We start from the raw sequence: 26,166 nt of genomic DNA, 5'->3' as shown, positions 1-26,166 counted from the left end.
GACCACCATATACAGACCACCATAGTGTCTATCAGGAGCCATGAACTCTATCACTTCTTATTTCTAGGCAGCAGGCTGGTAACTAGAACTTACGTTTTTTCTCTACATGTCTTTTTTAATAAGTAGGATTGTTTTTGTTATTAAAATGCGAATCCAGCTGGCTGCCAATGGTTCACACCTGTAATCATAGTTACTCAGGAGGCTGAGATTTGAGAATAGTGGTTCAAAGCCAGCCCAGGCAGGAAAGTCCATGAGACTATCTCCAACAAACTGTTCAGAAAAAGCCAGAAATGGTGTTGTGGCTCAAGTGGTAGAGCTCTAGTCTTAAGCACAAAGAGGTTCAGGAATAGCGCCCAAGCCCCAAGTTCAAGCCCTAAGACTGGCTAAAATAAATAAATAAATGAAATTACAAATCCAAGGATTCAGGGAAATTGATAACATAACACTGCTGCTAAGTACTATGCTAGGAATACATATTGTTTCCTTCTGGACTTGGATATCTTCTGTAGATATCCATCCAGTCATACACAGTTTTTAGAAAGAAACATCATCATCATCATCATCATCATCATCATCATCATCATCTTGCCATAGATCTACTTCTGGCTTTTGGGTGATTGATTGGAGGTAAGAATTGCTGCTTAGGCTTCAAACTGAAATTGTGGTATCTCTGCCTCCTAAGTAGGTAGGATAACAGACAAGAGCTACTGATAACTAGCTTTTGTTTTTTCTTTCTTTCTTTTTTTTTTTTTTTTTTTGGTGGAGGAGAGAGGGGGTAAAGGAAAGGAAAAGTGCTGGTCCTGGGGCTTGAATTCAGAGCTCATGTCCTGTATCTGAGCTCTGTGTGTGTGTGTGTGTGTGTGTGGTTAATTGGAGATAAGAATGTCACAGACTTTCCTGCCTGGGTTGGCTTTGAACCCTCCGATCTCAGCCTTCTCAGTAGCTAGGATTACAGGTGTGAGCCACAAGTTCCTGGCCTTTGGTTTATTTTAAAAATAGAAATGTCCACGTTTTCCCAGGCTGGCCTCTGCCCTTCTTCCTCCTACCACTGCCTCCTGCTAGTTGGAATTACAGGCATGCACCACTCAAAATAAACTTTCTAGAGAGATCTTGAGCTAGTATGCTCTCAAGATAGCCACTATTTTATTATGTGACCTATGCCCCAGATAAGATATCTATCCATCTGCACCTAAGCGTGGGAAAGCCAGATTCAGCATTAGATAAGTGTGAAGAATTCTTTTGTGTTGTTAAATAAGGGGGGCTGACTAGTCTTTTAAAAAATTATTATTATTAGCTGAATTTCTCATCTTGCACCTGTTACTAAACAGGATCTTTGAAGACGGGAGCTCATGGAGGGAAAAACAAAAACCAGATCTGTGCTTCCGGGCAGCTCTGTTCTATTTTCAGCTTGCTTGTGTTGCTTTGGCAGCCCGGGATATCCGGGAGGGAGGCCAAGGGTTCCTTGAGGGTTGGGTCAGTTATTGCAGTCACATGGGCAGGGACCCTATTCCTTAAAGACCCTGGCACGGCCGGCACAGGTTTGCACACTGCACTGCCTTCTGAGATAAGCAAGGATTCCTGCAGGAAGAGAGGAAGCATCAAGCATTTCCAGCCAGCCAGCATGACGGACAGAAGCCCTTTCGAGACGGATATGCTCACCCTGACCCGCTACGTTATGGAAAAGGGGCGTCAGGCCAAAGGGACAGGGGAGCTCACCCAGTTGCTGAACTCCATGCTGACTGCCATCAAAGCCATCTCCTCTGCTGTGCGCAAGGCCGGCCTGGCCAACCTGTGAGTTCTGGGGAGCATGTGTAGTGGCTCACGTGCGCTCACGCGCAGGCGCGGACTTGCAGAGTCTGGGTACATGCACACGCAGGTGTTGGAGCTGGAAGCCGGGTACAAAGTGAAGTAGCCTTCCGTGCCCAGGAGGCAGTGGCACTTCAAATTTCTGTCATGCCGTGCTTTTGATAAGAGAGCCTCGGGCACGTTTCAAGAATGAAACAAAATACACCAAGACATTATGATAAGTTAAAACAAGTGCAGTGGCTTTTTAAAAAAAAACCCAAATATTGAGTTCTGGTGAGTTATAATTGCCTGGACAGATTATCCATAGAGTCCTGGAGCCACTCTTGATGTCCTAGGCAGATCTGAGCAGGGCCCTGACCCACAACTCCTTGCTGGCCATGGGAAGCAGATTTTGCAGGCTCTGTTAAAAAAAATGTTTTCTCTGTAGCTTTGTCTTCATCTTGGTGTTTATTTGAGGTTCAGAAAGGAAGCTGGAAGCCCCTGGGCCTGGGATGGGGAGTACAGAGTGCCCTTGTACTTGCTTCTCTTTGTTGCTTTTTCCAAGTGCAGAATGAGGCCAACTTTATGCTACAGCAGCTGATGATTACAGCCCAGTGTCCAGTTTAAATCAGTAATAATCAAGCCACTTTTCTTTGGGTTGTATATTTTTGGTAGCAATTCCAGTGGGCTAAAGGGACCTCATTTTTTTTTTTTTAACTTTACGGAAGTATTAGCCTAAAAGGAAGAGCTGACCCAATCTAACTATTTAAAAGTTATTCTTCCCTGATGTCTCATGTGTGTAATCCTAACTATTCAGGAGTCTGAGATCTGTAAGGATTGTGGTTCAAAGCCAGCTAGGACAGGGAAGTCCATGAGACTCTTATCTCCAGTTAACCACCTGAAAATCCCGAGTGGTGTAGTGGCTCAAAGTGGTAGAGCACTAGAGGAGAAAAAAAAAAAAAGAAAGAAAGAAAAAAGAAAGAAAGAAAATCTCAGGGAAGTACCTAGGCAATGAGTTCAAGCCCCATGACCACCACCAACATAAACAGTTATTCTTAAAGGGCTTTTTTGAGGGGTTGGCTTTTGTGGTGCTGGGGATGGAACATAGGATTTCATCCATGCTAGGAAAGCCCTCTGCCACTAGCTACATCACCAGCCCAATGCGGTGCTTTTAATACATACAAAACATGATAGAGTTATTTCATAAGATATAAGTACCCTGACATCATCACAACTTTACTTATATAAGGGTTTGGTAACCAGCAGTGGGACTGAAGCTAAAGATGCATTCTTCTCAGCTTTTATTTTCTTTTCTGTAGATTGCTATGAAAGTATTATTTCCTTTTCCCCTTTCACTTGACAACTAGAAGGGACAAGCTCTAACCTGCTCCTGTTGGGTGATGTTCTTCCTGAGAAACACTAGCTAGCACCTTTGTCTCTTTGTATTTGGCCTTTGCTTTCTTTGTGTGGTGCTTTAAGAACATTTCAGGAATGTTCACCTGGAGCAACAGGGGTCTTCCTCTCAACTAGTCAAAGCTGCCTTGGCTGGGTTCTTGTTTATCTGCTGTGCAACTCTGGCTTTGTTGCAGTGGAATATCAGGATGAGGTGGTTTTAGGGACTGGATGATTAAAGGGCTTAATCTATCTTGTCTTCTACCATGTGACTCTTACTGGGATCTTTTTGTTTCCATTTGTTAAATGGAGAGACACTTCTACCTCCTAACTTACAGGGTTGCTGTTATGTTAAGTCCATGTGATTTGACGATTTCAATGTTGCCATTCCTATAACAAAGGCTCAATAAATGCTCCATCGTTATTACCCAATTAGCCTGCTGGTTGGTACTGCTGCTTGACCACTAGGTGGCAGGGCAGTCCTGGAAAGGGTGCTTTATTCTTCCCCTGCACTCCCCAGGCAGGAGGCCTGAAATCTTTTTCTGGCTTTCAGCCATGTTTCTGCCTCAAAGACTGAAACTGTTAAATATTCCTGTCACTATCCCACTCAGGGGACTTCATGCCTCCTTTTGCTTCCTTTTGGCTATATTTCTAGGCAGAGTCTGGACAAATGCAATTTAAAAGTAATGGGAGGTTCTCATTTACCCTCTTCTTTTTCTTCCTTCTTAGTGTGGGTAGCAGGGAATACCAGAATGCCTAGGCCTGGGAGGTCTGCAGTGGCTTTCTCATGACCATTATATCCCATCTAGTACATTCCATTTAGAACTTGTCAAAAAACTTTAGTGTTAAAGTGTTTAAATATGTTAAAAGTTATTGTCTGGAAGGTGCCTTTTGTGTGCCAACGTGGGGGCTTGAACTCAGGGCCTGTGCACTGTCCCTTATCACTTTTGCTCAAGGTTAGCACTTTTCCTCTTGAGCCACAGTCCTTCTGGCTTTTTGGTGATTGATTGGCGATAAGGAAGCCACGGACTTACCTGCCCTGAGTGGCTTCAAATGGCGATCTGATTAGATCACAGCCTCCTGAGTAGCTAGGACTCCAAGCCTGAGTCACTGGCACCCCACTAGGAAGTACTTTTTAATGCACCATCTAACTTGAAGGAATTGTTAGAAATTTCACTTTATTATTGTTTCCATTCTTTCTGGAAGGAAGGGTATTTCACAGGACACAGAGGAAACATGTGGATGCAAAAATATCCACTTTTGTGACTTGCTTGTTTTTTTCTTGAACTAGAAGGCACAGTCTTTGGAGCCAGGTTGCCAGTGTTGAGTCCCAAGGCTTATTATTTCAGACATCACATGATAGAAGGGGTGGGATGGAGCCAAGTGCAGGGAGGAGAGGGGAGGCCCCTCATCAATGAATGGCAAATACATTCATTCACAGGCCAACCCTTCTCCACTTGGGCCACCTGTTAGCACCACTGGAGGGGTCCCTCAACAATCAGCATTAAAAGAAAGAGTGGGAAGGAAATTACTCCTTTGCTTTTCTTCTTAATGCATTGGATGCATATTGAACATCTACTACACGTCTGGCCACTGTGGAAATCTAGCATGTAAGACACAGTTCTTGCTTTCAGCAAGTGGATAATGCAGCAGGAACCATTGGATAGATTGTGAGACACCAGGGGAGGGATGATGGATGTGCCCGGATGTGATGGAGGCCTAGGAGGCTTCCTGGAGATAGCAGAAGGGTGAGAGACGTGAGAGAGGGGGGGAGGTTTAGCATGCATTGAGGGGGAGAATTCTGGGATTGAAGGTGAAAGGACCTCCAGAGGCCACAGTTTTGGGACTGGAAGGATTCAAGTGGTCCAGGAGCTGTGACTGAGTCTTGATGCAGTGATGGAAAGCTGGAGATACTAAAGGCAAGCCACCATCCAAAAACATAAAAATATCTCTTCCAGCTAGGCACTGGTAGCTCATGCCTATAATCCTAGCTACTCAGGGGCTGAGATTTGAGGATCATGGTTTGAAGATAGTTGGGTAGGTAAATCCATGAAGTTCTTATCTCCAATTTGTTATGCCAAGATTTCCATTCCCCAAAGACCACCAATGAACCGATACCGATGCAAATGCATGGGAGTCTTTGTTTTTTTGTTTTGTTTTGGCCAGTCCTGGGGCTTGGACTCAGGGCCTGAGCACTGTCCCTGGCTTCTTCTTGCTCAAGGCTAGCACTCTGCCACTTGAGCCATCAGCGCCACTTCTGGCCATTTTCTGTATATGTGGTGCTGGAGAATCGAACCCAGGGCCTCATGTATACGAGGCAAGCACTGTTGCCACTAGGCCATATCCCCAGCCCCTGCACGGGAGTCTTTATTGCAAGCTCGAGCCTGGACTCCCAATCGTCACCGACACAGCAGATCTGGATTGAGAGCCCCGACCCTCAGATAGGCAGGGTTTTTATTGTGATTACAACAGGGGCAGGGCATTTCCAACTTGGCAGATACTTGATCGGATGGCATTTAGCAAGCCAGTCTTGTCCTATTTCTATTGGCTATCTACCCTATCAGTTAACCTATTTTGGCTTTGATTTTGGGACTGGCCTCAATATCAGGAATTGACAACAGGTGGTCATGTAGCACTGATGCAGGGGGTTAGTGCAGGGGGTAGAGCAAATCACAAATGGGTTAAGCAAGCCGTTTACAGAAGCAGAATATTGCAGTCAGGCTGACCTAGTACCAATTTATTTTAACAATTGCGACCATGTTTTCCCATCACCACTAAGCAAGCTTGAGAGGGCTAAAACAATCCAGTACTCAATCATAAGTAAACCAACCCAACAGTTACCATGGCATTTCTACTACTATTATGGTTATTTCTATAGTCTATGACTATGATCATTTTTTACTGTCTGTTACCATGGTTGTTACCCAGGTATAGAGGTGAACAAGTTTGACATTTTTAAATGTCAAACTATAAGAAACTAGTCTCACGGGTGGGGGTGCAGCCCTCTATCATGGAGTCATCACCAGGATTTAGAAACTGTTATAATTTTAACACTAAAGCTTATATTTAGTTATTCCAGTTTTCAGGTCAGCCCTTACACAATTAACTATCCAAAGCAAAAAACAAAAAGCCAGAAGTAGAGCTGTGGCTCAGCTGGTAGAGTGTGAGTTTTGAGCAAAAGAAGCTTAGAAATAGTACCCAGGCCCAGAGTTCAAGCCTCAGAACTGGCCCGTGTAGTCTAAGACATGAAGCCTCCAGGCAAATTTTTATTTTTAGTGCTAGGGATCAAACCCTTGCATTACAGGCAGAACTCTACAACTGATATTTACCACCAGCCTCTAGATAGAAGTTTTGTAGTAATTGTTAGGAAAATGGAGGAGAATGGAAAAGGAATAGACGGGACAGGACTCAATCATTAATAGGCTAGAACTGTTTACTGCCAGCAAGGGGCATAGACCTTCCCGTGGGTTAGGAGGTTGTATGAGGGACTGGATTTGGAGCTGGGTTTATATTGTTGTGCCAAGTCGCGAAACCACCACCAAGAAGACCACCAAGACTCAGACATTCCGAAATGCAAAAGAAAGGCAAGGCTTTATTTAAGCGAGCTGCAACTCAGACCTCGTCCTACCCACCGACACAGCGGAGGTTGGGAGGGAGCCCGGAGCTGTGATTACACAGGGCTTAAAAAAGCAAAGAACAAAGTTACAACAATCAGGTGTTCAAGCAAGCAAGATTAGGACACAGGTACAAATCTGATTGGCTCAGGGTTCGAGGCATTCTAGGGTTGGTCAGAGTTAAGCATTCCCAGCGGTTGGAGTTCTAGACCGACTGGGCCCTAATGGGCTTATCCTGGGTTTGCTCACAGGGCCTGCTTATCTCAGGTTCGTGTGGTAAAATGGGGTTCGCGTGGTAAAATGGGGCCTGACTTCAAAGTCTGGCACTTCAATATGGGACTTAACAAGGAAGCAGAAGGCTGGGAATATGGCCTAGTGGTAAAGTGCTCATCTCGTATACATGAAGCCCTAGGTTCGATTCCTCAGCACCACATATATAGAAAAAGCCGGAAATGGCGCTGTGGCTCAAGTGGCAGAGTGCTAGCCTTGAGGAAAAAGAAGCCAGGGACAGTGCTCAGGCCCTGAAAGCCCTAGGACTGGCAAAAAAAAAAAAAAATCATAAGACTGGGCTGGGGATATGGCCTAGTGGGCAAGAGAGCTTGCCTCATATACATGAGGCCCTGGGTCAATTCCCCAGCACCACATATACAGAAAATGGCCAGAAGTGGCGCTGTGGCTCAAGTGGCAGAGTGCTAGCCTTGAGCAAAAGGAAGCCAGGGACAGTGCTCAGGCCATGAGTCCAAGGCCCAGGACTGGCCAAAAAAAAAAAAAAAAAGAACAAGGAAGCAGAAAATAAAAAATAGGCTACGGTTTCCTGGGAGCCAAGGACTGTGTCCTCTGTCAGACCCTGAGTGGAATATTCTGCCTGGGGCAAGGGGACTTTGGGCTGAGCCCCAGTGGGAGTGGCCTGCCTGAGGGCAAGCAGGTGAGCTCTCACCTGGTGCCTGGCTTGACCTGGGGAAATAAGGTGAAGTCAGTCCTTCAGTAATGCTCTTTCTTAAGTTGCTTCCCATCTTAGGGAAGAAGCATATCAAATTAGTTGTCTGCTACCTCAAGTTCTTTCTTAACTTATGTAGTGCCAAGCTACGTACAGGACACTTTTAAATTCAGCGCATCAAGCCACTACTTGAAGACAACCCACAATGCCTTCCACAGTCTTTTGCTTTTTGAAGTCCCTATTTATGGTGACATGCCTGATTTGTGTGGGGTGGGGATGGGGGGGAAGGGTGCATGTGTATGAGTCCTGGGGCTTGAACTCAGGATTTGGGCACTGTTCCTGAGTCTTTTTGCTCAAGGTTAGTATTCCTGTACTTGAACCACAGCCCCACTCTGTCCTTTTGGTGGTTAATTGGAGATAAGAGTCTCATGAACTTTCCTCCTTCCACTGACTTTGAACTGTGATCCCGAGACTTCTGAAAGGCTAAAATTATAGGCCGAGCCATAGATGCCCAGCTATGTCTGATTTTAGGAGTTTTCTCATTCTTTCTACCTCTTTCTACTGAGGGTAGGTTTGTATTTAGTAAGACTGAATTTTATTAATCTCGTAAGGAGCCTAAGAAAATACAAGTTGTAAGGAAACAAGGTTGAGAGCCACTGCTGTGAAACACAATATACATATTTATAACGTGAGGACTGTGGAGATATGGAAGGAAAGGTGGGGAGCATTGTGGGTGCTTTAGCTCTGGGTGTTCTTTGCTGAAGCAAGGACTTCCTTAGTGGCTTAATTTGGTCTTTTGCCTTCTTAGATATGGAATTGCAGGAAGTGTGAATGTGACAGGAGATGAAGTGAAGAAACTGGATGTGTTATCCAATTCCCTGGTGATCAACATGCTCCAGTCTTCCTACAGCACCTGTGTCCTGGTCTCTGAAGAGAATAAAGAGGCCATTATCACCTCTAAGGAAAGAAGAGTGAGTCCTGGGAACCCTGCAGTACTGCTTATTACCAGTAGATGGAGCTATCTAACTACCTGGTTAGGAGACTGGTTGCTGATTGTCTTGCTTTCCTTTAGGGTTTTTCCTCCCTTGCCTCTTTTTCTATTCCTTCCTTCCTTCCTTCCTTCCTTCCTTCCTTCCTTCCTTCCTTCCTTCCTTCCTTCCTTCCTTCCTTCCTTCCTTCCTTCTTTCCTCTCTCCCTCCCTCCCTCCCTCCCTCCCTTCCTCCCTCCTTTCCTTCCTTCCTTCTTTCCTTCCTTCCTTCCTTCCTCTCTCTTTCCTTCTTCCTCCCTCCCTCCCTTCCTCCTTCCCTCTGTCCCTCCCTCCCTCCTTCCCTCCTTCCCTCCCTTCCTTCTTTCCTCCCTTCCTTCCTCTCTCTTTCTTCTTTTGTTTCTTGCCAGTCTGGGGCACTGTCCCTGGCTTCCTTTTGCTCAAGGTTAGCACTCTACCACTGAGTCACAGCGCCACTTCCGGCCTTTTCTGTTTATGTGGTACTGAGGACTAGAACCCAGGGCTTCACGCATGCTAGGCAAGCACTCTACCACTAAGCCACATTCCCAGCCCTTCCTTTTCTATTTCTTAACATTTGTTTTTCTGGAAACAAAAGACTGCTTACTTCTTTAACTGGAAACACTAATCTAGTGTTGTCTAGTGAGATAAGCCTTGATAGGTAAATCAGCAAAACAAATCAAAGTAATTTCCCGAATGCCTTAGTGGCCAGGGGTCATTTCATGTGCCAGTGAACGAATGCTGGCATCTTTCTGAACTTGAACTTATGGAGTCCAGTAAAATGTAGAATTTACTTTTAGGAGAAGCTTTGTTTGTTCTCGGAAAAGCTGTGCAACACAGCTTCCTATTTTCCCAGGCTCTACTTATCGCTGCCATTCACAAGTTTTCAAGGGAGTAATGATAGGTCTCCTTCCCTCCTCCCCTGGGCCTGATAAAGTATCAGACCAACCTAGAAAATACATCGTGGAGATCTTGTGCTCTTGACCCAAAATAGCAGGACAGTTGGCCTCTTTCCAGCCTTCCCACCTCCTTCTCTCCCTCCCTCTCTTCTTTTCCTCTTTCCTTCCTTGCTTTCTTTTTCTTTCTCTCTCATTGCTTTCTTCTTTCCCTCCTTCCCTCTTTTGCCTACCTATCTAGGAAGAGGCAAGAAAGAGTGACCCTGAGCATATTTTCAGCATATTCTAAGTGCATGCATGCATGCATGCATGTATGTATATGCCTGTGGCCCTAAATTGCTCGTTGGTGTAGCATTGTCTGTCACATGTAGCCCTAACTTAGTTCAGTCCCGCTGATGGGAAGGTGCTGACCAGGTGCTATTTTTCTCTGTGACTCAGGGCAAGTATGTGGTCTGCTTTGACCCACTGGATGGCTCTTCCAACATTGACTGTCTAGCTTCCATTGGAAGCATATTTGCCATCTACAGAAAGGTGAGTATATGAGCTGACTTTTCTTTCAATAAAGGTACTTTAATAACCAGGAAACTGGTTATTAAAATGAGAACTGATTAAGCACCCATGAACTGCTAAAATTTAGAAGATTGCCAATATTGTGTTCTGAAAAGTTGGACAGCATATAGAGTTTTTATAAATCTTCAATAAACTAAAAAAAATCACATGCCTTATTTATTTTGTACTGTGTACAAAATTATAACACATATATTTATATAATGAAAATCCTTATTTTTTAAAGCATGGATAAATGATCAGCAAAAATGTACTTGGCTAAGAGCTCTATTTGCTATAAGTAAAGATAGAAGTTAGTTTAAATTACAATAGACAACATTTGAATTTGAATGAATATTAATCCACAGTAGACTGAAATCCTTTGAAACAATAAGAATAAATTAAAATCAAGTGTGCATGAGTTTTGTAAGGAGTAAGTTTTAGCTAAAGAATATATAAATAAAACATATGTTCTAGTGTGACATTTGGTAATATTCTCAATGAAGCTGAACAAATATGTGGTGAGTCTGATTATATTAAGAAAAAAATTGAAGATACAGTACATCGCCTCCTGTATTCCTTCCTATATTCCTTAAAAATAACTTAGAACTACAATGAGTATATAAATGTTACTCATGTGTGTATGTATGTGTCTATATATCACTGTTATATATAATATTTTATGTTACATGTATATAAAAATATATAAATAACATCTTTGCTATAAAAATGCATATACAAACTTATGAGCTGACTTTTTGTATCTCCTTCCTGTGGGAGTTCCTGGGCACCCAGATCCCATTGCTGTGGGCACACTGGGAACTTTTCTCTGTTTTGGTCTTCTCGGGTGGTAATTCTCCCTTGGCCTTCTATTGGCATTCTTGGGGATAGGGTGAAGTGAAAAGTTACATGGGACCTTTTCCTTTCAGTGTGTGTGTGCCTGTACTGGAGCTTGAACTCTGGGTTGGGAGCTCTTGCTCAACTTTCTTGTTCCCACTTGGCATGCTACCAATTGAGCCATGTCCCCAGTAAGGCTTTTTTGCTGGTTGATGGTGTAAGGCTTATTAAAGTAGGTAGCTGATAAAGGAGAATGCCACACAGTATTCAGGCAGGAGAGAAAAGTTTATTCCGGAACTGCTGGCCTGTGGCCAAGGTAATGCATGGCCTGAGAGAAGGGGCCACCCCTGCTAGGCCCTGCCTTATCTTGGGCAAGGGTGGGGAGGTGTGGCCAGGTGAGGGGAAGTGGCTGCCTCTAGGTATGTCAGTTACCTAGGTAAGGCAGTACTGGGTGGAGACTTTAGACAGGCGGGACATCTGCATGGAGCCCTCCCAGGGTGGACCTTTCAGATAGGATATGGAGTCTTGCAGATATTTCTGCTTAGACAGGCTTCAAACTATTATTCTATGAGTCTCAGCCTACCGAAGTAGCTAAGACTACAGGCATGATCACTGGCACCCAGCTTGTGACTTTGTGGCTGGGACATGATGTCAGACATAGCACAGGTTGAAAATCTTTTATGCAGAGTACTTGGACCATAAAGGTTTCAGATTTCAGACTTTTGCCACTACTATTTGCATACACATAATGAGATATCTTGTGGATGGTATCCAACACTAAACACAGCATTTATTTCCAACTTTTTTTTTTTTTTTTTTGAGCTGTGGAGCTTGAACTCTGTGCCTGGGCGCTGTCCCTGAGCTCTTTAACTCAAGGCTAGTGCTCTACCACTTAAGCCACAGCACCACTTCAGGTTTTCTGGTGGTTCATTGGAGATAAGAGTCTCATGGACTTTCCTGCCTGGGCTCGTTTTGAACCTTGATCCTCAGATCTCAGCCTCAGTAGCTAGAATTACAGACATGAACCACTGGTGCCTGACTTCACTTGCAACTTTCCTGTACACTTGCATACATGTCTTGAATGCAATGAATTTTTTTATATTGCACCTGCTTTTGTTGTTGTTGCTGTTGCTGGGATGGGGGTTTGAACTCAGGGCCTTATTCTTGCTCAGCTTGCTTGCTAAATTTGTTTGATCAGTTTGCCTTCTATCACTTGAGCTATGTTTCCAGCCTGGATTTTTGCTGGTTTTAATTGGAGATAGAATCTTGTGGACATCTCTGCCTATGTTGGCTTTGAACTTTGATCCTCCAGACAGATCTCAGCCACTTGAGTAGATAGAATTACAGGTAGAAGCCAAGGATACACAGCTGCACCTATGTTTTGACTGTCATTCTTCACATGAAGTCTTGTGTGAAATTTTCCATATGTGACAACATGTTAGCATTAAAAATGCTCAGATTTTGGAGGATTTGGAGCTCAGATATTTGGACTAGGGAATGCTCAACTTTGTATTATATTCTAGGAACATTCTTTCAAGCACCTTACCTCTTACCATATTAGTTCTCTGATGCTACAATGACAATTGAGCACACACTTAGAAGCTTTAAACAACATTCCTTAGTCATCTTCTGTTTTTGTAAGTCAGAAGCCAAGCAGCCTAGGCTAGGTTATTGGCTTAGGGTACTGTAAGTCAGAAATCAAGGTGACAGGCAGTGAGAACTCTTTTCTAGTGGGTGGGGTAGCATGGGTTGGGGGAGAAATTACTTCCAAGCCTAAAGGTGGATGCTGGAATTTGGTTCCATTCTGTAGTAGGTATGAATTCCCATTCTCAAAATGCCCTTCCTGAAGATCTGAAGTACCTCCTCTGGAACAGGGTTATCTTCAGCAACAATAACATTTTTTTTCTCTACCCTTCTACAGACCACAGAGGATGAGCCTTCGGAACAGGATGCCCTACAGCCTGGCCGAAATATTGTGGCAGCTGGTTATGCGCTCTATGGCAGTGCAACCCTGGTAGCTCTTTCCACAGGTCAAGGCGTGGACCTCTTCATGCTGGACCCAGTAAGTGCTGAGCATGGTAACATGGGCCTTCCAGGATAACATGGGTCTTGGACTTGAAGCCCCGTCCCCTGGGGTGATTTCCTGGTTGCCCTCACAATTGTTTTTGGATATACAAAGCTTAGTTTGGAAAGACAACACTGTCATCAAAAATAGTAAGGACCTCTGGTTAAACAGGGACATGGGAGCCAGGCCCCAGTGGTTTACACCTGTAATATTACCAGCTCGGGAGGCTGAGATCTGAGTATTGAGGTTCATAGCCAGCCCGGGCAGAAAATACCATGAGACTCTTATCTACAAAAAGCCACTAAAATGCTAGAAGTGGAGCAGTGGCTCAAGTGGTAGGGTGCTAGGCTTGAGCACAAAGATAAATAACAGCTCTCGGGCCTTGAATTCAAGCCCCATAACTGGTACACACACACACACACACACACACACACACACACACACACACACACACACCTGGCATCGAGGGGTAAGGGATTCTGTAGAATTAGTTACACCAACTAGTGTCCTATTCTGAAGGAATTTTCTTTCCTTTTTAAATTCAATTTATTTTAAATGATATATAAACATTAAATTATGCACACAGATAGTACTATGTGATGTTCTGTACAATACTTAAATTGGGATAAATACATTGATCTCCTCAAACATTTCTTACGTTTCATGGTGAAAATGTGCAGACCCCTTTTGTCTAGCTTATTAAAGGGAATTGGTTATCCACTAATGCATTCACTCTGTGATTTTAAGAATGTCAGTTTTGGAGTTGAGAATGTGGCATAATGCTAAAGTGCGTGCCTAGCATGCATGAAGCCCCAGGTTTGATTCCTCAGTACCACATCAACAGAAAAGCTGGAATTGGCACTGTGGCTCAAGCTTTAGAGCACCAGCCTGAGTATAAAGATGTTCAGGGACCGTGCCCAGGCCCTGAGTTCATTGGCCTCTTGTGACCACCAAACACTTGCAATGTGGCCAGTATGGCTGAGAAAAGGGAATCTTCCATTTAATTTCATTTAAATTAGTTTTAAAAGTCTCATGTAAATGGAACTGTGAAGCTTGTTGAGATTGACTTGGGAAGAAGGAAAGAGGAATAAGGGAAAGTGATGGAGGGGGTAAATCTAATCAAAGTATATTATATGCACATAAAGGCATGTTAAAATAAAACCCCTTGTATGACTAATCAATGCTGATTTTAAAATATATTAAAGAAGCCTCATGTGAGCAATGGCTGCACTTGTGGGCAGAGGGGTGTGGAGGACATCCTAGATGGAGGGATGACTGGCAGGAAACTGTCCTATCAGATTCTGTCTATTCTAATTCCTTCGTGTGTGTGTGTGTGTGTGTGTGTGTGTGTGTGTGTGTGTGTGTGTGTGTGTGTGCGTGCACAGGCACGCGCATGCTGGTCCTGAGCCTTCAACTCAGGACCTAGATGTTTACCCTGAGAAAATAAAAGAGACAGTTCACTCAGTGTCGGTGCTTCTTAATGGCCCTGTCTAGTGGCTCACACCTGTAATCTGCCTATTCAGGAGGCTGAGATCTGAGTAGTTCAAGGTTAGCTTGGGCATAAAAGTCTATGAGAGTTTTTAATCTCCAAATGGTCGTGTGTGTGTGCGCGCACACACGCAAATACCTAGTAAAGCCACGTAACTGGACACTGGTTACTTAAGAGAGTACATATGTTGATAAGCACATATCTATCTATCTATCTATCTATCTATCTATCTATCTATCTATCTATCTATCCATCTATCTAGGGCTTGATCTCAGGGTCTTGATACTGTCCCTAAACTTTTGTTTTTTCTTAGCTCATGGCTAGCACTCTACCATATGAGCCACAGCTCCACTTTGGATTTTTTGATGCTTAATTGGAGATAAGAGTTTCACAGAATTTCTGGCCCCAGCTAGTTTTGAACTGAGATCCTCAGATCTCAGCCTCCTGAGTAGCTAGGATTACAGGCGTGAGCCACCATTCTCAGCTGGTACTTGGAACTTTTAGCTGCCCATCTATCTGGGTTCTTCGCATGGGACCAGGCACTCAGATATAAACTTTGGCTGAGCACAGGTACACCACAAGGGACACAAACACCAGTCTGTTGCTGTTTCTGCCTTTTCACTGACTGATCTTCATGTAGATGTATGGTTGGTATGTCTGGCTATTGCCAGTGGGAGAAAGAATAAGATAAAACAAAAGGAGGTCCCTTTCCCCGGCTCATAGGGGTTGTTTCCATTTCCATTTGATCAAGTCAAGTTCTTTCTTTGATCAGTAATGTTGATGGGCACTAGCCACTGTCTGTCTATGTTTTGCTGGCATCCTCCACTGGCTTGCCTTTCCTTTAAGCTATTGCTGTCAGCAATCTGCCATTTCCTAGCACTCTTTCTCTCATTATTGAAGGTACAAATCTTCCTGAACACATTTAACTGGGAATAAAAATGGGCTAGGTTATTTTGCAGATAAATATAGCTAGATGTTTAGATGCTTCTCTCTCTCTCTCTCTCTCTCTCTCTCTCTCTCTCTCTCACTTTGGTGGTACTGAGGTTTGAACTCAGGACTTTGCACTTGTTAGGCTGGCACTTTATCATTTGAGGCACACCTCATCCTTTTTTTTTTTTTTTTTGTATGAGCTGACATTGGGGGATAAACAGGGGACCATGGGCCTTTTCCCATTGAATTATTTTGCTTCTGTCCTAGTACACTTGACTCGGTATGAAGGCTCACTGCTACAGCACTTCTTTTCTACTACTCACAACTGGGTCAGGCTCCAGGGTGACCACAGGAAAGCCCTGGATCCTTCTTGCAACATCCTCTGACTATGATAGGGTGTGCTTCTGGATTTTGTTTCTGGGACCCTCTCTGTTTTCCTGAAATCACTCATCATCTCTTTTTAGGCTCTTGGTGAATTTGTGCTGGTAGAAAAAGATGTTAAGATTAAGAAGAAAGGAAAGATTTACAGCCTCAATGAGGGCTATGCCAAGTATTTTGATGCTGCCACCACTGAATATGTGCAGAAGAAGAAATTCCCTGAGGTAAGTGAAGAAATCCTAGACCACTGGCAGGGAGAATGATGTCTCTATCACCTCCTATTTTGTAGAAGCTTTAGTGTGGGAAAGGTTGGTTCCATTATTTACAGTTCTGGTTCATAGGAGTCTGGTAGAAACAAATGACATTTGTGTGGATTTTATGATGTATTAGTGATTTCTACCCACAGTGTTGAAATTGGCTTTGACAGCTAGCTTCTTAGACATTTCATCAGATCTTAAAATGAATCTACAAATTTAGAATGAAGACAGTAAAAAAAAATGAAGTAAAATGCAAGTGCATGGTTTACATCAAGCCTAGGTCTGTTTTAGTCATATAGAACATGTTGCTTTCATCTTGTAACCAGTATTCTGCATAAGACTTGTACAATAGTCAGCAGTGGTGAAGGCTGAGGCGATCTTCGAGATAGAGCAGGTTGAGACATATAGCCACTGTTTCCAGATGTGCCACCATGAGGAAAGAACTCATAGATGAGACAAGAGTGAGAAATCAAGAGGAAATCTTATCATAGAGGAGAAATTTACTCTTAGTGCAAGTGTGGGCTTCTTGAGAGAAAGCCACTCAGGTATTCAGACCTGTAGCATACCATGTGGAGCCTCGTGGGCAGATGTCCTGGGTCTCAGTGACAATTTCTTCTTCTTTCTTCTTATAACCTGAATGGTCTGGAAGCATTCTGCCAAGGGATCCTCCAGTGTGTCCTAGTCTAGGTTTGTCTGGTGTTTTCTTATGACTAAGCTGGATTGTCTCTTAGCATTTTTTGCTCAAGACTGACACTTTACCACTTGAGTCACAGCTCCACCTCTGGCTTTTTTGTTGTGTTAATCAGAAATAAGAATCTCAAAGACTTTTCTTCCCAGGCTGACTTTGAACCTCAGAAGATCCTCAGATTTCAGACCCTGTGTAGCTAGGATTACCTGTGTGAGCCATCAGTGTAGCTAGGATTACCAGTGTGAGCCACTGGTGTCTGGGACATTTTAATTTCACAAAGCTGCCGGTGTTTTTCTTTTACAGAGGAGAGGCCCACCTGGTATTTTATCTGCAGATAGAAGGAATAGGATTCTTCTGACTGGGGGATGAAGGAGATTTAAAGAAACTTTCTGCTTTACTGTGAGGAATCTTTTAATGTAGTTAGTCACAAAGGCCAATGCAAACTAATCAAAACAAAAAGGGAGTTTATTGAAAACTCTCTTTTGAGCATTATAAGAACTCTAGGGCAGGAACCCCAACCACTATGCTGTCTTTATTGCCACCCCCTTTACTCCTCAGCCTACTTTCATATGTCCCTTCTTTTTCTTTCATTTGGAGGGTCCAGAGCCACATGATTGGCCTTGTGTCAGGCTCATCTGCTCCAGTTAAGAAAGCAGTTGTTGCTGACCATGAAACAGTATTTTCAGAAGAATTATTTTCTTCAATTCAGTTGTTTCCCCTGGTGGTTAGAGATCTTCCTTAGTTCACTTAGCCATCGCTCAGGGTGAGAGTCCCACACCACATAAATAGCTTTTCAAGACTTCATTTGGGATGACAAAAGAAGTGGGCTTGAGGACTAGGAAGACAGCATCTTCCTCCAAGGCATTTTGTCTAGTTATAAGTTGATTTAATAAAGAATGTCTGCCATTCATCTCTGTCTTTAGTTTGTATCAGATCCTGTTCTGAGTAGCTCATTGAGTTCTCATGGAAGTTCTGTGAGGTATTAGTATTCTCATCTTACTACTAAAATCAAGAAGCAGAGGAGTTGAGCAATTTGCTCATGATCCTGGCACTAGCAAGTAGAGTAGCTAGTTCAACATGTGGTGTGTGTTTGTGATCGCCATTAATGAATGGACATGTCAGAAAGCTGGGTATGAGGATGAAGACTGCAGGAATTCAGAGAATAGACATTGTCTCAGAAGAATTAGAACCAAAGAGATCCCTGAGGGCTTAGTCAGATTCAGGTAGAGGACAAGCAAAAGAAATACAGTGAGATCCAGATCTACAGGATGATCAAACTTGGTGTAGGTATTGATGAGGATGACCCCACTGCTGGCGACACCAGTGCGGCTGTGACGGAGGAGATGCCACAGAGTGGACTACGCCCAATGCGCCCCCCACTTCTTCTTCATTCCTCTGATAATAGATTGCTCAGGATTTTGTTTATTTTTGTTAACATTTTTAAAAAGTCTGTATGGCATGGCAACTATTTATAGGGGAAGATAAGATTTCTTTCTATTTGTAAGTGATACTGTGACACTGTAGGCAAAACAGAGGTTAATAATGCTTTTTCTAGTTTCACTGTGGTTTTGAAGAGGTGGAGATGTTTGTTGCAAGCTGTAATGTGATCTATTGTTTGTGTTTAGCTATTAAGCCAAAATCCTTAGTAGACCAAATCTTGTCACTGGTGTGTTCTGGTATATTTACCTTCATGTTTAAAGACAATTTTTGTTGGAATGGCTTGCGTTTCATCAGAGAGGGTTGAAGTTTTAAAAAATATTTCCATCCCTTGCAGTTAAGGGTGCATGTGCTAGTCCTCTAGAAATACATATGCTAGGCTGACACAACTTGATGGGAGGAACTTTCCACAGGGCTTGTTTTCCAAAGAAAAGTATACTATTTAGAGAAATAAGCTTACCTAGATGATGTGTTGTAAAAACATTAAAGCCACTCAGCAGCAGAGCTTGTGTGTGGAGATGTAGTGTGCTTTAAAAGATAGTAAATACAGATAAGTTAAAAGAAAAAACCAAAATACAGTGAGGGAGTGATGTTTGGCTTAAAGTCTTTGATTATTGCTGGAAGGTGAATGCAGGTGAAAGCCAGTTCTAAAATTTGAAGGTCATAATGTTTGTTTTATCAGTGACTATATTTTAAATGATATGTTCTTGATATTTATTTTATTTTTAGTTTAATTTTATTGTCAGGGTGATTACAGAGGGCTTACAGTTGCATACATAAGGCAATGAGGCAATGAGCACATTTATAGTCAAACAGTGTTACCTCCTCCCTCATTTTTCTCCTACTTTCACTCCTCCTCTATAAATATTTTTGCTTATATTTAGAAACTATTGCTAACAGACAAGCTGTCCAAGTATATGAGATATTGGTGTATAACAGAATACCCCCAAATTTGGAGATTTAAATGAGCAGTTTTTGTCTCACAGTTTCTGTGGCTGAGCCAGCCAGACTCGTGTGCAAGTCTTCAAAGTCCATAAATCTCTTTTGCCAAAGCTCTTATTTGGAAATTTGTTTTAGCTTGTCATCACTCATTTATTGGATACGGAGCTAGTTCTAGGCTTTGTCAGAATGTGAAATATTGGAAGGTCCTGTGGAATTTGTTGTCTTTTCTTATACTGCCAGAAAATTATTAGGTTAGACAAAGGAGTCATAGGTCAATCACTGAATGGGGCAAATATAAATCTGTCTAAATAAGTGATGCAGTCACATGTGTGCTTTTGCCTGCTTCTGCAGTTCTTGGAGAACAATCATGACCAATGATTTCTCTTTGAACAAATATTCCATTCATTACAAATGACTAGTCAAACTGAGATTTAAAAAATATTGTCATATTTCTTTGAATTCTTCCACAGTGTTCAGTTTTTCCCTTTGGAATTCTTGCAGGAAATGTAAAAGTTGTCAATGTGACATCTGAAGAAAGCACCATAAATCAATGCGTCAAATAGGAGCTGCCAGAAAACTCTGGTTGAATATACAGTCATCTCCTTGAACACCAGAATCCTCTGATACTCAAGTTCCTCATAAAAATGACCTAATACTAACAAATAACCCACATCCCCCTACATTCTTGTGTGTGATATATGGGGAGGTATACTGAGGCTTGGACTCAAGGTCTGAGCTCTATCCACTCACTGCTAGTGCTGTACACTTGAGCCATAGCTTCACTTCTAGCTTTTTGGGGCCTAATTGGAGATAAGAATTTCATGGATTTTCCTGCCCAGGTTGGCTTTGAATTGTGATCCTCAGATCTCTGCCTGCTGAGTAGCCAGGATTATAGGTATGAGCCACTGGCACTGAGACATTATTCCACATTTTTTTTTTTTTGCCAGTCCTGGCGCTTTAACTCAGGGCCTGAGCACTGTCCCTGGCTTCTTTTTGCTCAAGGCTAGCACTCTATAACTTGAGCCACAGCGTCACTTCTGGCTTTTTCTATATAGGTGGTGCTGAGGAATTGAACCCAGGGCTTCATGTATGCAAGGCAAGCACTCTACCACTAGGCCATATTCCCAGCCCCTCTTCCACATTCTTTAAGTAATATTTAGATTACTTATACTGCCTGGTACAACATTAATACTGTGTGTATAATATGCACCTAATACTATATGTATAGTATATTGTTTAGGTAGTAATGATAAGAAAAATGCCTGTACATGTTCTATATAGATATAATTTAAATATTTTAATGTTTTGATCTACAGTTGCTGATGTGGAACCCTGTTATGGAGGGCTGACTGCCCTTCTCTGCTCCCCTCTTCTCCTCTCCTTCCATCCTTCCTTTCCCTATCCTTCTTTCCTTTTCTTTCTCCTCTCTCTCTTCCTCACTCCCTCCCTCCCTCCCTCTCTCTGTGTCTCTGTCCAAGTCATAGGACTCAAACTTTGTATGTGATATTTTCGCTTATTGGCTGGTACCACCAGAGCCAGACCTCTAACCCCTTTTTCCCTTCTTGTCTTTCTCTTCTTTCTTTCTTTTCTTCTTCTTTTCCTCTCTGCCCCTGCCTCCTTTTATTTTCCCCTTCCTCCTCCTACTTCTTTATCTCTCAATTGTCCTTCCTTCCGTCTCTCCCTTCCCCTTCCTCTCTTCTTCATTAGCTGCTGTGTTAAGATTGCTGCAAAATACTAATAATACCATCTCTGTCTTTAAGTATTCTTACAGTTAATCAGTTCAATCATTGATTGAGGCTTAAGGGTCCTCAATGGACAAAATTCTCAGTTATATAGTGTTTTTAATTTCTAAGCTCATGGATAGAGGCTAGATGTTCAAGTATTCAGAGGCCCACAAAGTAGGCTTTATGAACCCAGAACAGTACAGTTGATGAACACATTGAATCTTCATTTGTGTCGGGGCCTCTCTGGGACCCCTCTCCCCACTTCTCCAGGGGAGATGCCTGAATTCTAACTAAGAAAGAGCACTCGGCTTTGTCCCCCGCCTGCAGAAAGCAAAACGTGCTCTCATGGATTACGCTAAGTTGAGGAAAGGTTGCCGAAGCCTCCCCTCCCCCCTGGTCCCCTCACGTGTCAGGAGCAGTGGCTGAAAGAGAGACATCAGGGAGACAGCTTGATGGTCCATGAGTCTCAGCCACACAGAGGGTGGGCAGAAGAATTTATTACGATGACAAAGGCGGAAGGGGAGGGACTTGGGGTGACTAGCTAATTGGCTGAACGGGGCTGCCCATCAGGTGATGTGATGGAACTTCCTTTGTGGGCGGGGACTACAGCCCCCCAAGGGCCGGGCCTCTGCCATTAGACATGTGGCCAAGCCGGGAGGCGGGGACCGCTTGCTTCCCGGAAGGTGGGAGGGGCTCCCTCCCACACTGCCCCAGGGCTGGTTGAAGGGCAGCGTGAATCCCCAACAGTTTGTTTTCCCTCTAGGATGGCAGTGCCCCTTATGGGGCCAGGTATGTGGGCTCTATGGTTGCCGATGTGCATCGCACCCTGGTTTATGGAGGGATCTTCATGTACCCAGCCAACCAGAAGAGTCCTAAGGGAAAGGTAATTTGCCTGTGATCACTAGCTGGTTTTCTGGTCAGTGATCCATCTGTAGTTCTTCTCCATGATTGTTATTTGGCTATCATGCTGCTCCTGGATGTGTATTTGTGAATGAGCAGGGGAACAGAGACAAAGTCTTTTGCTTATTAGTGTGCTTTGAGGTTGTAGGGGGGAAGTGTGGAAAAGGAGATGGCTGACGTGATTGTGACTGGCGACTCTTACTGGCTTTCTCTTGCTTTCACCTCATCCCTATTATTCGCTATGAATAAGTAATGTGTGCTCATTCCTGCAGAGGCTGTGTTTAATGTTTAGCAGCACCACCAATTAACCTGAGATCATTGCCCCCTAGAATAACCTAGTAAAATATATTAACCCACTTCCCAGAGGACATGCACATGAATATGCACTTTACATTCACTTTGAGAAGGGTTCTGAGTGTCTTGGAATCCTTTAGAGAGAGCCCATGCTCTAGAATAAACACATTCCCTCAGAACTCCTTCTGTATTTCTGAAAGGAAATCTTCTGGAATATCTATTTGCATATGATGCAAAACTAGAACATCTAATGGGAATCTTTTGATCCAAATTCATCTCTTTTGATTAAAATTCTCATGCAGATGTATTTGAATTTTACTCACATAAATGAGTAGTCAAATCAAATAAAGGCCTGAATTTTTTATGATTACAGGCCACGTGTGTGTGTGTGTGTGTGTGTGTGTGTGTATGTGAGTGTGTGTGATTTAGATTGGCCATAGAGTTTCTAGAAATCATAATGGTGGGAGATTCAAAGCCAAAGTAAGAAATACCCAGGTTGGTGTGTAAGGCATTTCTTCTTGCAAGAGTATTTATTTCCTGTATATTAATTAGAGAAGTCTGCACAAGAGATACTAAGGAAAGAAAAGTGCAGTGGAGTATTAAGTAAGATCAAGTAAAAGATAGGGAAATTTGCAAATAGGAATATTCTTACTACATGATCAGTTCTGACAGAATATTAAAAAACAATGATTATTACTAACCATAAATAATTATTATTTGTTAGTAATAATCGTAATTAGTAATAATTAGTAATAATCATGCCAATCATAAAATGATTAGTAATGAGTTAGAAAGAATCGACATATAATTACGTAAGAATATTCTATAAATACAAGAAATGTCATATATAGATTTGTACTAATTAAACAATAATCATCCATATCAAAGTTTCTTTTTTTCTTTTTTTTTTTTTTTTTGGCCAGTCCTGGGCCTTGGACTCAGGGCCTGAGCACTGTCCCTGGCTTCTTCCCGCTCAAGGCTAGCACTCTGCCACTTGAGCCACAGCGCCGCTTCTGGCCGTTTTCTGTATATGTGGTGCTGGGGAATCGAACCTAGGGCCTCGTGTATCTGAGGCAGGCACTCTTGCCACTAGGCTATATCCCCAGCCCCCCAGGCGTGTCGTTTTTTTTTTTTTTTTTTTTTTTTGGCCAGTCCTGGGCCTTGGACTCAGGGCCTGAGCACTGTCCCTGGCTTCTTCCCGCTCAAGGCTAGCACTCTACCACTTGAGCCACAGCGCCGCTTCTGGCCATTTTCTGTATATGTGGTGCTGGGGAATCGAACCTAGGGCCTCGTGTATCTGAGGCAGGCACTCTTGCCACTAGGCTATATCCCCAGCCCTCAAAGTTTCTTGATCCCTAGATTTTAGCTCCTTTGGTCTCTGACGTGTGTGTGTGTGTGTGTGTGTGTGTGTGTGTGTGTGTGTGTAGATTATTTTCTCCTGTGTGAACTTGTTTCTGTAGAGCTGTGGGAAATTTTAATTGCCTGAAGAAAGAGTAGATCACATGGCCTATAGGCCATGAAGTCCTTTTTCTGTGAAGACCAGTTGAGCCACACAGGGACATTTAAGGTCATAGCAAACCAAGTTCATTATGTGACCATGCTGATCTTTCTTTTTTAATCAGCTGAATCAATAGACAAATTACAATTTTTTCCTGCCCTGAAGTCTCAAGGGCAAAGGAAAGGGGGAGGAAAATGCTACTAACATGAAGGTCTCCCCAGCAGACTGCCCAGAACCATGTAGTATTCACTGATGCTTCTGTGGATGATCGGGAATAATCTTTGCCTTCCCAAGTGTGCCCACCTGCACTGGGGCTTCTCCACCCCCCGCCAGGTGCCTAGTACTCTGAGAGCTAGAGGTGTAGTATAGGGAATTTTATAGGGTTAGGCTGAAAGAATAGTAAATGACCCCTGGTGTCTTAACCTACTATTTACGGAATGTGTGGCTCTGCCTAGACCAAAGACATCTTGTTCCTCTCCTTGAAATAAAATCATAAACATAATATCACAAGTTATGATTATTTTTCTAAGTTCTTTAAACATGTCCTCAACATGGATTTGAAGAAAAGAATGATGCAAAGCTCACCTGTGTGAGCTCCTGGGTTTGATCTCCCCGGTTTGATCTCCCCCCAGACAGAATGAAAATGAACAGGCTGTTAACTCTTCCTATAAGTGAACTACAGGAAACGAGCTTTCAAAAAAAAATCACGTTTTGCATCAATGGTGAGAAAAATGGAGACGAGGTTATGACATTCAGTTTGGGCTCTGAGGGAATGTCCCTTGGAATTGGATGTGATGGGTGGGTGAGTGTCCAGTGGCTGGGGTGGGGAAGTCACAATGTGACGTACAGAATTAGATCCCCAAAGGATGTCATTCCATCTGACCTCATTCATTTCAATTCAACCCATGCTTTTGGACACAAGTCAGGGGCCTGCAGGTTCTCATACAGCCTTTGGATATATTACAAGACATGTCCTCTGAACAGGTTCGGCCCTGGGTCCTTATACAGAGTGCAGCACATGTAGCAAATGAGATGCAGCCTTCTTCTTCTTCCTATTATTATTATTATTATTATTATTATTATTATTATTATTATTTTTTTGCCAGTCCTGGGGCTTGAACTTGGGGCCTGGGCCCTGTTCCTGAGCTTATTTTGCTCAAGGCTATCACTCTACCACTTGAACCGCAGCACCACTTCTGGCTTTTTCCTGTTTTTGTGGTACTAAGGAATTGAACCCAGGGCTTCATGCATGCTAGGCAAGCACTCTACCACCAAGTCACATTCCTAGGCTGTGATGCAGGGTTCTTTTAACCCTTGTTTCTGAAACCTCAGCTGGGAGCTCCTGTGCAAGTGCCTAATGGCCTCTTTGGGCACTTCTTTTTTTGTAAGATACTCTTGGTATCCATGACAGACACCATCCTTGCCCTTAAGAGAAGGCACTGTAGGGAGAAAGACAGATGTTATACAGATGTGTTAACTATTATGAGTACAAGCAAATGGGATTTAACTTCACTAGGGGGCCCAAAGTAAAGACCATTTAAACACCATTGAACTATTTGGCTAAGTTCTATTTGAGATCTAGGCTGCCTTCACATCATCCCAGACACTGTGGTTATCTAGCACTCTCAAGGTGACCTTACTGATCACCCAAGGTTGACATTTTGCTAGCAATAAGGCCTTAGATATAAAACTTTCTTAGGGATTGGAGGTGTGGCTCAGGTGGTAGAGCACCAGCTAATGAATGAAAACATCAAATACTGAGTTTGAGTCCTGGTCTCAGGTAAGAAAAGGAGACAGAAGGAAGGAAGGAGGGAAAGAAAGAAAAGAAATCCAACTAGATAAACAGAACAATTTAGCCTCATTGCTGAAGCAACAAGAAATGTAGATATAGGCCTAATATGCTAAAATCAAGAGTCAAGTCTCATAAGTCCAGAGGTTACCAAACAGATGGAGCATCCCTTATCCACCTAACCAGAGAAGCCTCTGAAGGTACTTGATGAGTAGCAGTGAGGCATCCAGCATCCTCTAGAGTTGAAAGCTTAGGCAGCTACTGAGACTCAGGAAACACAGAGAGTTCCCCTTTGAGCTTCAGTTGTATGGCTTAGGGTGTTTGACTACTTGAAAACTTTGCTGCCTGGCTCTGTTTCTCTGCAGCTCCGGCTTCTGTACGAGTGCAATCCTGTGGCATACATCATTGAGCAGGCAGGGGGCATGGCAACCACAGGCACCCAGCCCGTATTGGATATAAAGCCTGAGAGTATTCACCAACGGGTTCCCCTCATTCTGGGGTCCCCAGATGATGTGCAGGAATATCTCACCTGTGTCCAGAAAAACCAGACTGGCAAGTAGTCAGTTTGACTCCATAAGCCTCTTCTCTTTGTCTGAGTGAATGAGACATGGAGATAATGGTGGAGATGAGGAAACAGAAGGCGAATCCACCAAATCAAATTCAGGAGAGAACAGAAGCTGCTGCTAAGGACGGGTCTCCGGAAGCTGTGGATAATGCTGTGGCCAATGTGCATGGCTAAAAATAAAAGCTCACATGTGAAAATAA

At 43.2% G+C, this 26,166-nt stretch overlaps 1 protein-coding gene across 1 annotated transcript; it reads left to right on the top strand.

Moving 5' to 3' along the window:
* Positions 1 to 1,363: 1,363 nt before the first annotated feature.
* Positions 1,364 to 26,166, top strand: Fbp2 (fructose-bisphosphatase 2). The gene is made up of 7 exons (XM_048330918.1): positions 1,364 to 1,791; positions 8,537 to 8,699; positions 10,066 to 10,158; positions 12,932 to 13,072; positions 15,959 to 16,096; positions 21,684 to 21,803; positions 25,767 to 26,166. The coding sequence occupies exons 1-7, from the start codon at positions 1,622 to 1,624 to the stop codon at positions 25,959 to 25,961; spliced, it is 1,020 nt and encodes a 339-aa protein (XP_048186875.1). The 5' UTR covers positions 1,364 to 1,621; the 3' UTR covers positions 25,962 to 26,166.

Source organism: Perognathus longimembris, chromosome 1 (assembly GCF_023159225.1).
Source record: "Perognathus longimembris pacificus isolate PPM17 chromosome 1, ASM2315922v1, whole genome shotgun sequence".
Classification (NCBI taxonomy): domain Eukaryota; kingdom Metazoa; phylum Chordata; class Mammalia; order Rodentia; family Heteromyidae; genus Perognathus; species Perognathus longimembris.
Note: the sequence above shows the minus strand (reverse complement) of the source record. Positions and strands in the feature narration are given on the sequence as shown.